At 34.0% G+C, this 16,094-nt stretch overlaps 2 protein-coding genes across 10 annotated transcripts in view; one reads left to right on the top strand and one right to left on the bottom strand.

Annotated features, from left to right (window-relative positions):
- LOC128224243 (signal transducer and activator of transcription 1-alpha/beta-like) overlaps positions 1 to 8,305 on the top strand; it is a 34,108-nt gene extending 25,803 nt beyond the window's left edge. For 4 of the 6 annotated variants that reach the window (XM_052934038.1, XM_052934039.1, XM_052934036.1 and 1 more), the window contains 6 exons: positions 373 to 557; positions 2,681 to 2,872; positions 6,165 to 6,231; positions 6,455 to 6,525; positions 6,730 to 7,297; positions 7,916 to 8,305. In XM_052934038.1, coding sequence (XP_052789998.1) covers positions 373 to 557; positions 2,681 to 2,872; positions 6,165 to 6,231; positions 6,455 to 6,525; positions 6,730 to 7,297; positions 7,916 to 7,997 — 1,165 coding nt within the window. In that variant the 3' untranslated portion in view covers positions 7,998 to 8,305. Of the gene's footprint in view, positions 1 to 372; positions 558 to 2,680; positions 2,873 to 5,058; positions 5,585 to 6,164; positions 6,232 to 6,454; positions 6,526 to 6,729; positions 7,298 to 7,915 lie in introns of those variants that run through there. The other 2 variants (XR_008259456.1, XM_052934040.1) reach the window with 2 other exon arrangements.
- A 286-nt stretch (positions 8,306 to 8,591) lies between these two features.
- LOC128224245 (dynamin-1-like) overlaps positions 8,592 to 16,094 on the bottom strand; it is a 51,784-nt gene continuing 44,281 nt past the window's right edge. For all 4 annotated transcript variants that reach the window (XM_052934044.1, XM_052934042.1, XM_052934043.1 and 1 more), the window contains one exon: positions 8,592 to 14,649. In XM_052934044.1, the coding sequence (XP_052790004.1) occupies positions 14,571 to 14,649 (79 nt within the window). In that variant the 3' untranslated portion in view covers positions 8,592 to 14,570. The remainder of the gene's footprint in view (positions 14,650 to 16,094) is intronic.

Here is a 16,094-nt window from a genome sequence, read left to right as displayed (position 1 = left end):
AGAGTAGAGTACACTTTTAATTTAACGAAAAAATGGTTAGATGTATATCTTTTTGTTTTACAAGAATGACATAATGAGTTTTGAATTATTTATTTACCGAGTATTTGAAACTGATATTATCGACATACGCAGACGTCTTTAGCAAAACCTTTAAAAGTTATTCAATGTTGATAAATGAACCACTCTATGAGTACTGCAGAGAAAGGTTTGATCAGTTATATACTAGCGAATTTCCTATTTTAAGATAGCACATTTCGCACTGTATTCAAGGTGCTAATTTTGATTGATGATTGATTTTAACACTGATTTATGACGAATTAAGCCATGCTGTAATCACAGCGAACTTAAAGTGCGATTGTTTTCCCCTTACAGTTGGATTTACGGTTTTATCAGCAAAAAAGAAGCCACGCTTCGGTTGATGGCATTAAAGAAACCTGAAATCAGAGATGGACTATTTCTTTTACGATTTTCTGACAATGAGATCGTCGAAAGCCAAGGTGTATCAGGAATGTTTGCTTACCTGCGGTCGACGAAAATGAAGCTTATTTACAATGAAAGTAAGACATACCTATGATCAATATTTAAAGCTGCACTCTCACAGATTGACCATTTTAACAACTTTTATTTTTGTCTTGGAAAGAGCAAATTTTTGCGTAAATATCTGCAAACCAATGATATCGTAGATGTTCATATTTCCGTTCGAAATTTAATGTTTTATGACTTAAACCGTTACTACCGGTTTAAGAAAAATGCATAAAACATCATTTTTTTGAATTCATATATAAAAATCTGCGATCATGATTTTTTGTCAGCAAGAAAAAACATAAAACAGTTGTCAAAACGTTCAATCTGTGAGAGTGCAGCTTTAAGTATTAAAAAAACTGTAAAGCACTCATATTAATTAGGTTTCAAAGATATATAAGAATTTTATCCTCAACATGTCTGGTTAACTTACACATCACTTGCAGACGAATCAAAAGTGATGTTGTATTTACAAGGTCTAGTCTGGCTTACCTTCAATTATCCTACTTCAAGGTTCTAGACATCAGATAATACAATTGCAAGAATAAGAAAATTGTCAAAGCTTACATAAAATTGACATCGTTGTATACAAGGCATTGGATATTACTTAATGATGCATCACTTCGCTTACGACACATTCAGCTTTCGCAGTTTTTGCACATTTCTCCATTTCGAAATTTACTAGGGTTGTCTATCACGTAAATCCCAGTAAGTTTAAAAATATCGTCGGTATATCTATCTGTTCTCATAAAAATATATAATTTAAACTTAAAAACCATTATGCGCTATTTTAAAAGAGGAAACACAGATAAGACAGCAACATGATTGTTGCATTTATTGTTTTAACCATGTAAAGTGATGCATTATCGGCCTCCTACTACCTCGCATTAACAAATCTAGGCTTGTTTTGAGGAAACACTGTAGACGCCGATATTTGGACAAACCGGTGTCTAGCCCCTTTAAACTATGGTGTTTCCGGTGAGTTTGACTAAGTTTGTAGTAAAGTTCATTTTCACAGTCCCTTAAGATCATTGGATATGACGTCAATAATTTACTTCTTGGGCTATGATTACGAACAGTCTCAATTCCAAGTCTAAACACATGCTCAGAAAAGAATTTTTATTAAATTACAAAGAATCATTATCATCCCATTCTTTTTTTACAAAATTAAATGTCAGTAATTGTTACATTCTGGCGTCTTCAAAACTTGACTCGATAGAGAGTAAAATGCAATGAAGATTTGCAATTTTGCCATTTGAGTTTGAACCCGCATTTGAGACTGTCCGAAATAATGGCGACTGTACATTGAAAGTCGGTGCAACGGGCTTTGGAAGTGTTCCATTTATCATTTCCACCAATGAACCGTTTCAATCAAACCGAGTCTGCTTTGTTTAGGCTTTAGGTTAAGTTCTCTTTTTCAGAATTTATTTGGTGCTATGCTTCTGTTCTGGGTTTGCTTCATTTGCCGATGTTTGGCTTGGGTAAAATTAAAATGTTTCCAGCAGACCTGTAGTTGGGCAGATAGACTCAATGAATTACTTGGGTTTTATTTAAACCGTGGATATAAGGGCAATACTTGGAAGAGTACTTGCCTTCTAGTTTTTGAAGATGAATTCCTGAAACAAAATATAGGGTTGAATATAGCATCCTTACATCATTAAGCTTTCAGTCCATTGATTTTATGAAAGTTTTGCATATTCATGTTATTTTCAAAACCTTATTTGGCTGACTCGGAGTGTTTTGGCATATGACGTCATTTTCTTCAAATATTTTACATAGGTAATCAATTGGAAAAAACGATTAGCTAATATATATCGCTTTTATTTTTAATCATATTTCCCTTAGTTTTAGTACAATGATGCTTATTTTTATGAAACTTTATGATCACACATGTTTAAACCTTTTATGTTATAAGGCAGACTGTGTGTGATGTTCATAGTTTCAAACAATAACTGCATCGTATCTTTACCCAGTGCCAATAATCCGGGTTTATGTTTAAACCTTTTGCTACTGAGCTTGTTTCTGCAGTTTTTCACATAAGTATTGAATTAGAAGGAGTCTACTTTGGGGAGAGGTTTTTTCTTGATTGAATGCAAAAGCCGTGCAAATCGAAAGTATTAGTAAAACTGACTAGAAAATGGTTATTTTTCATTTGTAGATAAGCTAAAGAAACGTGAAATTTACAACTTCGAGGTCGCCGGACCAAAAGACTTGAAGAGGAATGAACTTGCCAATATTTTGAAATATTCTATGGAACTTGACAATGCCGGGGGTATGGAAACACAGTACTTATGGCTGTTCCCGCAAATGGTGAAGCGTGAGGAAACATTTGACTCACATCTCACACTAGGTATAAAGAGCCCAGCCATAAAATAAAGACAATGTTGTTCGAATAGCAAACTTGGCAAGAAATCGAGATATACTTATGTTAAAATGTTAAAATTATAAAAGAGTTTATCAGAGCGTTGCCTTGTGCATGTTGGAACATAATGCACCGCACTAAATTGTGGGTACGGCTTAAAATATTTGTACTAAATCTTGTTATATCGAGCAACATTGTCCTACTGAGCAAGTCTTGTCCAACAACATTGCCGATTGGACAAGTCTTTATGAGAATCATTGTCCGGCTCGGCAATTCTTATTTGGCATCATTATCCGTCTGGGCAATACCTTTAAGCAGCATTGTCCGACTGGGACAGTCCTTTCGAGCAACATTTTCCGATTGTTTTTTTTCTTTTGCGCAATATTCTCTGACCCGGCAAGTCCTTTTCATGGCTGACTACGAATAGTTTGTAACAAAGCAAACGTATAACGTTGTGCCAACGTTGTCGCCACGTTACTACTAACGTTATCGCAACGTAACCGCTGACGTTGTCGTAACGTTTTTAATGTGGTAGTTTTTACCGTTATGACAACGTTACTTCTGTAAGATATACACAATGTTATAATGCATGGATGTATCAACGTTGTGGCAACGTTACCGCCAACATTGTTATAAAGTGATGCATATCGTTATGAATGTAGAGTTTTCTCAACCTTGTGACAAAGTTAATTTGGCAACCAAAACACAACCTTCATACAACTTGGTTACAATAATTATACATTTGTGTACAAGTGGTTGGGTGGGGTATACAAATATAACAAAAAAGTCTGCCAAATACAAAAGTATCAATCTAAGCACACAATAACGGAAACTGTATTACCTTGTTTATTCAATATAAGTTGCGCATGTTTTATTTACTGTTGTATTGCTGGTTTGGTACATTATGTAATTTTAGTCTTTATATTCGGGAAAGACGCACAAGCCCTGTACGCTCGACCAAAAATAAAGTGAATGTTAAGAACGCTACATTGGAATTATTATACCCCCACAAACGAAGTTTGAGGGGGTATATAGGAGTGAGCTTGTCGGTCGGTCGGTCGGTCGGTCGGTCGGTCTGTCGGTCGGTCGGTCGGTCTGTCGGATTTCATGGTTTCCGGACGATAACTCATGAAAGGCTAGACAGATTTGAATTTTTTTTGGTACACAGGTGTAACATCAGAAGATACAGGTCAAGTTCGATATTGGGGCTGGTGGGGCCAAGGTCAAGGTCACTGTTACTAAAAATAGAAAAACGGTTTCCGGACGATAACTCATGAAAGGCTTGACAGATTTGAACATTATTTGGTACACAGGTGTAACATCAGAAGATACAGGTCAAGGTCGATATTGGGGCTGGTGGGGCCAAGGTCAAGGTCACTGTTACTAAAAATAGAAAAACGGTTTCCGGACGATAACTCATGAAAGGCTTGACATATTTGAAAATTTTATGGTACACAGGTGTAACATCAGAGGATACAGGTCAAGTTCGATATTGGGGCTGGTGGGGCCAAGGTCACTGTTACTAAAAATAGAAAAACGGTTTCCGGACGATAACTCATGAAAGGCTTGACAGATTTGAAAAAAAATTTGGTACACATGTGTAACATCAGAAGATACAGGTCAAGGTCGATATTGGGGCTGGTGGGGCCAAGGTCAAGGTCACTGTTACTATAAAAAAAAGAAAAACGGTTTCCGGACGATAACTCATAAAAGGCTAAACAAATTTGAACAATTTTTGGTACACAGGTGTAACATCAGAAGATACAGATCAAGTTCGATATTGGGGATGGTGGGGTCAAGGTCACTGTTACTAAAAATAGAAAAATGGTTTCCGGACGATAACTCATGAAAGGCTTGACAGATTTGAAAATTTTTTTTGGTACACATGTGTAACATCAGAAGATACAGGTCAAGGTCGATATTGGGGCTGGTGGGGCCAAGGTCAAGGTCACTGTTACTATAAAAAAAAGAAAAACGGTTTCCGGACGATAACTCATAAAAGGCTAAACAAATTTGAACAATTTTTGGTACACAGGTGTAACATCAGAAGATACAGATCAAGTTCGATATTGGGGATGGTGGGGTCAAGGTCACTGTTACTAAAAATAGAAAAATGGTTTCCGGACGATAACTCATGAAAGGCTTGACAGATTTGAACATTTTTTGGTTCACAGGTGTAACATCAGAAGATACAGGTCAAGTTCGATAGATCCTTCAAAAACTAAATGAGCAAATAATTACCTTAAAAGTAATTGACACTTGGAAAGATGAACAAACAAAACAAATCCAGCATGCTTCATTTGAACCAGATGCCAGTGGAATACCAGCAGAACTTAAGTATGGCATATTTGCCACAGTAGTGCTTACTACAAATATTGACCTGTCAGATGGACTTGTTAATTCGGCTACAGGAACAGTCCCGGGATTTATTCCCAGGTGGATAAGGATGCATTCAAGCCTAAATATGTAAAATTTGATGATGATCGTGTTGGAAGAAAAGCTCGTGAATGCTCTAGATGTCTTATTCCAGAAGAGATCAGCTAGTTTTTCTTGTCAGCAGTGTAACTTCTAAATTACTCAACAGATTTCAATAAAACAATACATGCATGATAAAAGAAGATGCAGTGTGCAGTAACCTTGGAGTTATGGCCTCTTTCAAAGGAATGGTTTGCCATTCCTGTGTCCAGGCGGCATTTGGGGGTATTCGTCACTCCTGTGACAGCTCTAGTTTACATTTCTTTTTTTCTAAACAAACATAGCTGGTTTTATTAAAATAATTATAAATAACACTTTATGCTATATACTATTCGAATTATATTAGAAATTGGAGGTAGATACTATTTTTTTAAATTCAAAACTGCGTCTATCAAAAGGACCAGTACAACGTTGCCACAACGTTATGGCGATGTCTTTTTAGTTAGGAAACCGCGAAAAGTAAAAAAAGGGTCGCAAAGTCTTAACAGAACTCATCAACACAATTTCATTATATAAATACTTGGAAATCATAACAAGATGATTGCCTTGGATTATATATATTTTTCTTAAACTTTGAATGAAAATCTGTGGAAAATAGCTACAAATGAATTTATGCACTAACGTCACCACAACGTCGTGACAACGTTATACAATAACCTATATATACCTATCAACGTTATGAGTTTGCTGGGTATGATGCATGTAGATGATGAAATGTTATTCTACAAGCTGTTTTTTTTAAATACTGAATAGTGGTATGCTTTAAATTGCATACTTTTATCACATTCTATTTGATGTATTTTAGACCAAGGAAATCCTGGGTATGATGGAAAAACGCAGACCTTGAAACTCACGACTGAACTACCACAACGGTGAACAATAATTCAGAATTTTATTTTAAAAGTAAAGTGTTTGAGAAGGCAAAAGATAAATGATATATCTTGACTGTTATTTCATTTGAATCAGATTGTGTGTTTTTTAGAATCCAGTATACTATTAATATGTATATGCCACTGGTTATAAGGTACACCAATTTGCATTGACATCAGAATATCTATGGAAATTAATTGGTGTTTACTGTGTTGTCTCTTTCAGAGTTGTCCGTTTGCTTGAAAAACACCCATGTCCTCCCGATGTTGATCTGAAATCATCGGTGTCAGCCTATGGTACAGTATAAATTACACACGGTTTAAAACGTCATCCAAACATCGGTGCTGATACATACGTATATACAAATCATATCATGATACAAACATGTCTTAAAGTCTTTATGGCTTATTTACGACATGCCGTAAACAATACAAGATACCACCCAGTAAAGAAATAGTTTATAAAATATGATTTATTGTTCTTTTCATTGTCTCTTTAAGGTGCCTCAGCAAAACATCCTAGAATATCAGAACAGTCGTCATTTACTAGTCCATTGACAGCATTGGCCCCACTCAGCAATGTTGGTCTTTCATCCAACACTACGACCCCTGTTTCGGGGTGCCAATACCAAAGCCAGCAGAATATTCCGAAGCTACCAGCGTTCAGTCAGCCTTTTAACTTGTCGCACCAAACTCATGGTGCTCATACGATACCATTGGACTCTCAGATGTCAGATGCTTTTGGTGAGGAAAACCAAGCTTCATTATTCCAACAGACAGAAAACATACAAATGCAGAAGATTGTCTTAGAATTGAGCCAACTATCAGTTGAAAAAAGAACAAAAGTCATCCAGCATTTCTTAACCCAAGATGGCACATTGACGTTGCTAAATTCTGGTCTACATGCTGCGGTTGGTAATACCGTTGAAATTGCTGATATTGGCGCTTCGTTTATCTCTGACCAATATGAACATGGTAGTTCATGCCCTGACCCACAACAAATTGTCACACCAACAGCATCTAATTGTATAAATGACTTGGGAATTTCAACATCGGAACCGGAAATCAGGTACGTTGCTTTATAACGCATTTATGTCCTGTCAAATGAAGCTTATCCTTTTAGCGACATAGGAATGATATCTACCCAAAATAGCATTATCACGGCTAACAACTTGACCGATAAGTTAGACAATATTACTATAAGAGAAAGCCAGGTAGCCCAGACGTAATGACATTGATAACCAAAATCATGTTTATACGCAAATGGGTCAAGGTCAAAGAAGAGACACGTTTCGCTAAAAGGCAACAAAAGTACACATATGCACACATGTCCATGGCAAATTTTTGATGACCGACTTGGCACGCTCAATTTAAACTCATTATAAACTAAATAGGGCGAGAAATGTTGTTCATTTAACTACTATTCAAAGGCTTTCACTGGGTGAGAGTGGTTTATTTGTTTAGTTGTCAGCCTTTCACCCTATGTGAATTTGATTTCCACCAAGGGTACGTTCACCTGACGTCTATAAAAGGGTTTCAGTACTGATTATACACAGGACACGGACTAGAGCGTGATTCTTAATCTGCTTTAAGCTTTCTTAATACTTAAGCAGGAATTATTAGAATAAACGTCGTACCTAAACCTTCAACATATACTTTTTTTAAACTGGTGGTACTCGACTTTCAGCTGCGAAGAACTGGAGCAAGCAATTGACAGTGGAAACATTGAGACAGACTTTTGGGATCGAACACCAAACATAGACATTTAAAATAGACAAAACAAGAACCAGTATGTGAGGTTCCTTATCGTACAAAGTATTTATCATAAATGTAAAAATTGGATATTTTATCACACCTCAGAAGCCATGACTAGTGTTCGGAATAGATCGACAAAGTACGATGCTACTCAAGGATTGTCGGTGCTTTATACAAAATCTGTTTTAATAAAATTGTTCTTGAGATATTATTGAAGTCTATTTCGGTATAAAAAAATCTCTAAGAAGCTTTAATATTGAAACAATTCGTGTTTCACTGTCCGACGATAATCCAATCCAATTAATAAATCTTTTCTAATGCGTGCGTGGTCTGTTGAGTTTATACGTCTATTTCTTTCGTTCAGTTTCGTTTTGGCACTTACCTTGCGTCTCTTAACAGATTTTTTGACATCATCATGTCTTTGAAATTTTACTTTAATGTGTGTAACGTGTTCAGTACGGCTGCTATGTCCAAGAAAAAGAAGCTACAAGGACACTAGAGACATTTAACTTAGTGAATACACGCGAGCAACGAAAGATCTTTCAGCCGTTACCAGCAATTTTCAAACAAGACGTCCGCGGTGATTAAGCCATCAAACAAAGTCCAAACATTTTCGTTATCTTTATAATGACATATTTACTGACATACAATGTAGTAACAAAATGTGTCTATTTTACACTGTATACATTTAAAATTCTTGCAGACTACATTATGCACAAGTTGTCTTATGCGGTTCAAGAACTTATTTTGATCTTTATTCTTAAGAAACACAGACATTACAGAGTTATAATTAACCGCAGAATTTTTGCTAGACATTAACAGCCAATAGGATAAATTTGGAAACTTTTTCAACAGTTTATCTTGTGGCTAGGTTGCATATAAAAGTAATTTGATTGGTGAAAATTTATTAATAAATTAATGTTGACCAAGCAATAAACAGTTTTGCTTACTTTAACCATACCAAAGAACTTGAACATTATTCAATTGGCTGCAGAGCATTTTTTGCAGTATTTTAATAAAAAGTTTGTTGTAGCTGTTGTTCAAAAGCAGGGTTTTGCCAAATTGATGACTAAGAACAAGACGGTCCTAACTCCATATAAATCTAAGAGTGAAAAAGGTCTTGCGCTGGGCTCTTGCAATAGAAATAGTGTCTTCTGCATAATGAAGTCTGTATGAGAAACGAAGAAGACAATAAAGTGACCCGTTATGTTAAATAGCTATTATAAGTCTATGATCACTATAACAGACATGTGTTTAATAATGGTACATATTCTAAATGGATGTACAGTATTTGACAAGAATAATCACTTTCGCGGAAACCGCCTCTCCTGGATAGTTCAGATACCAATTTCCATGAATAAATAAAAAATGGATAGTCCTTGTAGCGATTTCGACGCAATATCCAAGTGATAACGGTTTCGGCGAAAAGATATACCGTAGCAGTGATCTAAAGTAAGAAACCATTACATCGTATCATACTGAATAAATATTATGATGTGTTACCAGTTGGTTTCTTGATATATTTTTTTTATGAAAACCTTCAGATTACACAATTGATTTTCCACGAATTGCAACATTTTCAAACCAGTATATGAGTGTTTACGAGTGTTAAGGCTGACGAGAAAAGAACAATTCTGGGCTAGCCACGTGATTTGGATTATCCCGGATGCCTTCCTTATTAACGTCTAGCAAAATTGTGTGTTTACTGGTAACTAAGATTTCTTTTAAGAAGTACGTGGACTCATAATTTGAACCGTCTAACAATTCAAATTATTAGAGTTTTAAACCATTTTTACCATTGCTAGTTATGTTAATGTATTTTAGTCAGCTGAGAAAAATAGCTTGTTTAGTCAGGTGGCAAATTACATGCATCTGAGCTATCATAAAGCTTCTAAAAGCTACATTTAAATGTTTATATTTTGGCAAAAGCACACGAATTAAGATTTGAACATGTCACCAATAACATCCATATTGCACAAATACCATTTCAATGTAATGAAATATGGTTCATAATGCATTTTCAATATCAACATTAGGATTTGGAAAAAGAAAAGTTTGTCAGTAAAAAATATAAACGATGTTTTTCATATACCTTTACCTCATATCGTTATTTCTGAAATTAGGTCTTAGAATAAGCAGTTGCCCTCTAAATATCTTAGCAATCGTTATGTGGGAACAAACGTTTATCAAATCTAAGATTACTAAATTTACTGATGTGATGAACTTGGAATAATGCCTTTTTATAAGAACTAACATACCACAGTATACATGTGATTATACAATAAATATATCAAATATGTGATCTGCTTTACCGACACAATATCAATAACACACACGGCCAAATGCAAACAACGTTTTTAACGTCATCATTGTTAGCTTTTAAATCTGTATTTCGCTGGAAGTTTCATGGACACGCATATGATCTGCGGTGTTCATAACAATATTTGAGAAAACTGTTGACCGGTTCTTGATTGTTTTTAATAAATCAGCACATCGTAAACTATTTCACGTTTAAAAGTTAACATCAATGCCGTTGATCATGTTCTTAACTTATTTTTTTTCCTGAACAATCTGGTCAATAACAATAACACAGAGGCTGATTGTTTAAAACTTTGTAAAATATAACAACGATGTTAATGGCATCGTTGGTAACTTTTAAATGTGAACTATTTTATGATGCGATTATGTATTAAAAAAACCCAAAAACAAGCACTGCTGGAATAGTTGTCTCTTAATAAGTACGAAGAATTGCAGATCATAAGTTTATCCATGAAACTTCCAGAACACAACTAAGATGACGTTAACAACTGTGTTAACGTTCTGAAAAATCGACCCAGATTCTACTTACGTTTGATCTGTTTACAATAAAAAATGACCCAAACTATTAAAGTTTACAAACTACACACTTTGCATAAATGTTTACTAGAGCTAAACATTCAAGATCATTTGTTCTTGAATTTCCATCTGATAATAATGCAATCATTCCACCAGAAAGAACAGCAGCCAATCGCACAGAACTTTGATAATTTTCCGTGTGTTATTTTTTGTCAAAATTTTAATGATAAGATTGGGTAATAGTATTTATTATTGAATAAATATTGACCAATCAATCAACGTATTGGTTAAATATTGACCAATCAATCAACGTATTGGTTAAATATTGACCAATCAATCAACGTATTGGTTAAATATTGACCAATCAATCAACATATTGGTTATCTTTGACCAAACCAAAAAAACAACCAGTTTTATACAATTGCCTGCTGGTAAATTGATTTAAAACAACTTGTCCATTATACGAAATGTAAATCCACCCAGTGTTTCAAATTAACTTGTGGATATCAAAACAAGGCAACATTCTTATAAAATGATTACGAAGGTTAAAGAAAAGTTGATCTATAAAGAGCTCCATCAACATATCACAATTAGATAACATACAAGAATAAAAAAAACGTGACATGTACGTGCTATGTTACAATAATTAATCGAAGCGCCATTTGTTGCGAGTTATATGGCATGTTCCTGTCAGTGTTAACAATTTTGTTTAGGTTAACAACATTGTTAACGCCATTTTTGTTAACTTTCAAATATTTACTGCTTTGGAAGTAAACAGATGCACTTGTAATCTGCGGTATTTAATTCTATCCTTGAGATAGCTGTGTCAGCTGTACTTTTATTTAAATACATTATGAGCACACCAACTATTTAACGTTTTAACCTACAGAACGAATTTGTACATCACATTTTTAACTAAAACATAGTTCTGAATGACATTTTTCATAACACTACATGTTATTTCTATCAAATTTTAAATATTTAACAACACCAGTATATGCAACATTCACTGAGGTAAAATTCCCCAGTAAATACATGTTAACATTATAAATTGCATGTTCAAAATATAAACTACTGTAACATATTGGGGCCATTGTTCAGAACTTTGTCAAAGATAACAATATGAAAATATTACGTAAGAATTTGTTTTCAACTTTAAACACGAGTTATTTGAAGATGTGCTCATATATCTAAATACAGCAACTTCAGCTGAAATAATTGTCTCAAATCTTGTTAGAAATACTGCTGATCACAAGTGTATCCATTAAACTTTCAGAGCAGAATAGATTTCAAAGTGGACAACTATGGCTTTAAAGCTGCACTCTCACAGATTGAACGTTTTGACAACTTTTTTGTTGTTGTCTTAGAATAAGCCAATTTTTGCGAAAATCCATGGAAACCAGTTAAATAAGATTGCTGACAAAAAACTAGATCGCAGATTTTTATATTTAAGTTCAAAATTTGATGTTTTATGCATTTTTCTTACACCGTTAGTAACGGTTTAGGACATAAAACATTAATTTTTAAACGGAAATATAAAAATCTACGATCTAATTTTTTGTCAGCAATCTTATATCATTGGTTTGCAGACATTAACGCAAAAATTTGCTCTTTCCAAGACAAAAAATAAAAAAGTTGTAAAAATGGTAAATCTGTGAGAGTGCAGCTTTAACAACGTTGTAAACTTTGACAAAGTTCTGAACAATCGGTCCTATGTGTGCAACATTCAATGCATCAGCTACTCTTTTACAATTACATGATGCTGGTCCTCATTTTCAACCATTTCAAGGGATAAATGAAATGTATAGCTTGTCAATGAATAAAAACACACAGTAGAATAATCCAGATGCAACTTAAAGTGACTGTTTAAAGTCAATACATACAGTCACATGTATAACAAACATACATTTTGAGTGATTAACCTTCAACTAATTACTAAATAATGCGTTGATGAAAAATACTAATTAATGCTACGAGATTGTAACCGTGTATTTTAATAGCTGAAAAACGCACAAATATTAAATGACTGGTGGGTCCTGAAATATTTACAGTGATCAACTGTTGTCTAGTAAGGTAGAAATACCGTGTTTTCGGCACCTTTCATTCATATCAAACACTATATCCTTCATAAGAACCATTGTTTTCGATATTTTTTTTATCCTTTTCGGTAAATTAAAACAATTGTATTAATTGTGGTACATCTTATTTGGGAGTAAGAATGCATCTTTAAGGGTCAGAGAAATCATTTATTTATATTTGAAAATGAAACCTAAACAAAAGGTTGAATTAAATCTCGTGATAGCTTCTCATTACCTTGATCCCTTATTGCAAATACCTTTCATCAAAACAGAAAGTTTGTTTAGAAAGAAGGTCGATTTCAATGGACTTCAATATTGACTAATTCTGCTATTATTGCAGCGTTTGTTTATACATAAAACTCATCAATAAAAATTGATTACCACAGTGGATAATTGTACATGGCAGCAGAGTAAGAGGACATTGGATCCCTGCTGCCTGCGAAATATCTTTAATATCAACTTAAAATCTTAAATATTAGATAACATCAAAACAGCAAGTAATTGATATCAAGGATGATATCAGATTGAAAGTCTCAATGAAAAAAATCCTACTTTAAGTTAAGAAAGATGGATTCAGACCAAAGGTAGTGTCAGACGCCTTTCAAAATTGTCTCCAATGCCATTTATATCCATTACAAAGTACTTCTTTTTGTAATGTAAAAGTCAAACATAAAACAAACTTAACAAATGTACACTAGTCTACAATTGATAGCTCTCATTCTTCCTTTTAGGATTAATCCTGATTTTTAACATCCCTGTGGTTGCTAATGTGGCTATGATGAGTAACTGACGCATGACAAGGCCAAGGAATGCTCCCCTTCTCGGGATCTTTATTTGAATGAAAGCTACGTGTATGGAGGTATTAAATCAACTGCTATGATGGACAATTTTCATTAGCTAAACACAGGGGATTGTCATTAAAATTTTTTAAAGAAAGTTGTAATAGCTTGCGAGGTATAAAACATCTTTGAAACATCATGAATATTAAATACAATATGTATTCATTCATTCAATCATATAAAAGTACCATTCTACAGCATTCAAAAATACCAATTAAAAGTCAAATACTATCACAATTCATAACACAACAATGGCCTATTACCTACTTATGAACATATATTCATTTTGTACACTAATGAAAAACAATGAAGGAATTCTAACAATTGAGTCAGTGTCATTACTTCTCACATTTTATAATTTTTATATGAAACCTTATGACTTGGGTTTTTCATGAGTCAAATATGTCTCGAACTAATGCTATCATTGCAATTTTTATCATAATGTAACCACTTTTATTTCACACATACATTGCATTCAGTTCAGGCTAACAGTAACTCACTTTAACAATAAGATCTGTTTGGTGTCCCTGTTATATTGTAGCTCATATGCTGCAAGCGGGGAACAATCTTGCACATGTTAGCTATCGTTAGTTAACTGTTAGCGTTAACTGAACTCCCGGCTAGTCACTTTCCATGAGTACAAGAAATTGCAATAGACAGTTTACATGTATATTAATTTAAACAATTCTTGCCATATTTTCTGTAGTATACTATACCAATTGTGTCCTTTACAAAATATATAATGATAAATAAATTACTCCTAGCAAATCAGAACACACAAACACAATAACATTCAATATCAAGTGAAGTCTCTCTACGTTCTACTATAAATAGATTAGTTTGGTCGTGCGGGTATAGACGGCCTATCAGGAATTCTCGGAGCATTTCCACCTGGTGCGGGCGGGCCACCGCGCCTGAAACAAACAGTACAAATGTTTGAGATATGTGGTTTTACTTTCATAACGGCACCACGAAACAAATATAAATAAGCAAGAACCTTCTTAGAGTGTGCACAAAAAGAAAGAAAAATAAACACTTGTAAAACATTTTAACTGTGTTGGTTACAATAAATGGTCTTAATTTTAAAAAATAAATATCCAAACATAAATAATAGAATCACTCAATGTCAAATTAATGTTAATGAGTTGGTAAGAAGAGTTAAACAATTAACGAAAAAGAGCTTTCAAGGATGTGATTGACCTGCCAGCTGAAGGGCTGATACCATTTCAGCGAGGGGCTTGGGTGCTGCTTTAGACCTCAAAATAGAGTGTAGCATGCTTCCAAGAAACTGGTTTTTTGATAAATCTTTTGAGGGCACTAAGCATTCGATTTTCTTTTTAACAAAATTCGGTAAGGACGCAGGGTTACTAGGGCTCCGCAGACAAATCACATCCATGGTTTTGATTAACAGTTCACTTAACACAATTAAATTTGTTGCAAAAAAACACAACCCAACTTGAACACCCTTCACCAAATTAATTATTATGATAAAACTATATATATTATATAAAAGAAGAATTATACATATAGATCTACATGTACAAAATTATAAAGAAAAGTTGAAAAATCCAAACACGCCTGCAGTCATCAAATTAGATTTTTGGATAAACAAGTCAAACTCTTTTACCTTAAGGTATTCCGGCTATTCAAGCATAACTATGTATAAATGAACTTCGTTTTTTTTAAAACTGAAATCTTGAATATTTACACCAAAACTACAAACACTATGTTCCAGTCCCTAAGGCTTGTAGCTTTTCGCATAAATACTGTGCTTATTTTGGCCACAACCAGTTGATGTTCTTAAAAATAATAGTCACTTTGTCTTCCTACATAAGCATTACTTTGTGTCAGAGCACCCTGTGCCTTTTTTAACACACCAGTATCTCTGGAAGCGATGGACGATCCCTATTTTTTTATTAAATAAAAGATAAAAAATTTAATACAATGTGCTAGAAGAAGGTGAATGGTAGCAGCATTAGTCACACATAAGTAGAAAAAAACATAACCTGCAAAGAGATGAGCAAGTTTGAGAATTATGTTATAAGAACCAACAAAGCAGCAACTACATGCTCCTCTCTACGGGGAACATAAAATGAATGTGTACCTTATAATTTGTTTGTATGTTAATATTCATAAGTATGTAAAAATAAACGTGTATAAAAAGCTAAGTGTTTTAAGAATGTATGTGTATGTTTGAAGGTATGTGTTTTAAAATTGTATGTGTATGTAAAAAGGTATGTGTTTTAAGAATGTATGTGTATGTAGGAATGTATGTGTATGTAGGAATGTATGTGTATGTAGGAATGTATGTGTATGTAGGAATGTATGTGTATGGGAATGTATGTGTATGTAGGAATGT

The sequence above is a fragment of the Mya arenaria genome, chromosome 17 (genome assembly GCF_026914265.1).
Source record: "Mya arenaria isolate MELC-2E11 chromosome 17, ASM2691426v1".
NCBI lineage: Eukaryota > Metazoa > Mollusca > Bivalvia > Myida > Myidae > Mya > Mya arenaria.
The sequence above is the reverse complement of the archived record's forward strand: the minus strand, read 5'-3'. Positions and strand labels throughout refer to the sequence as shown.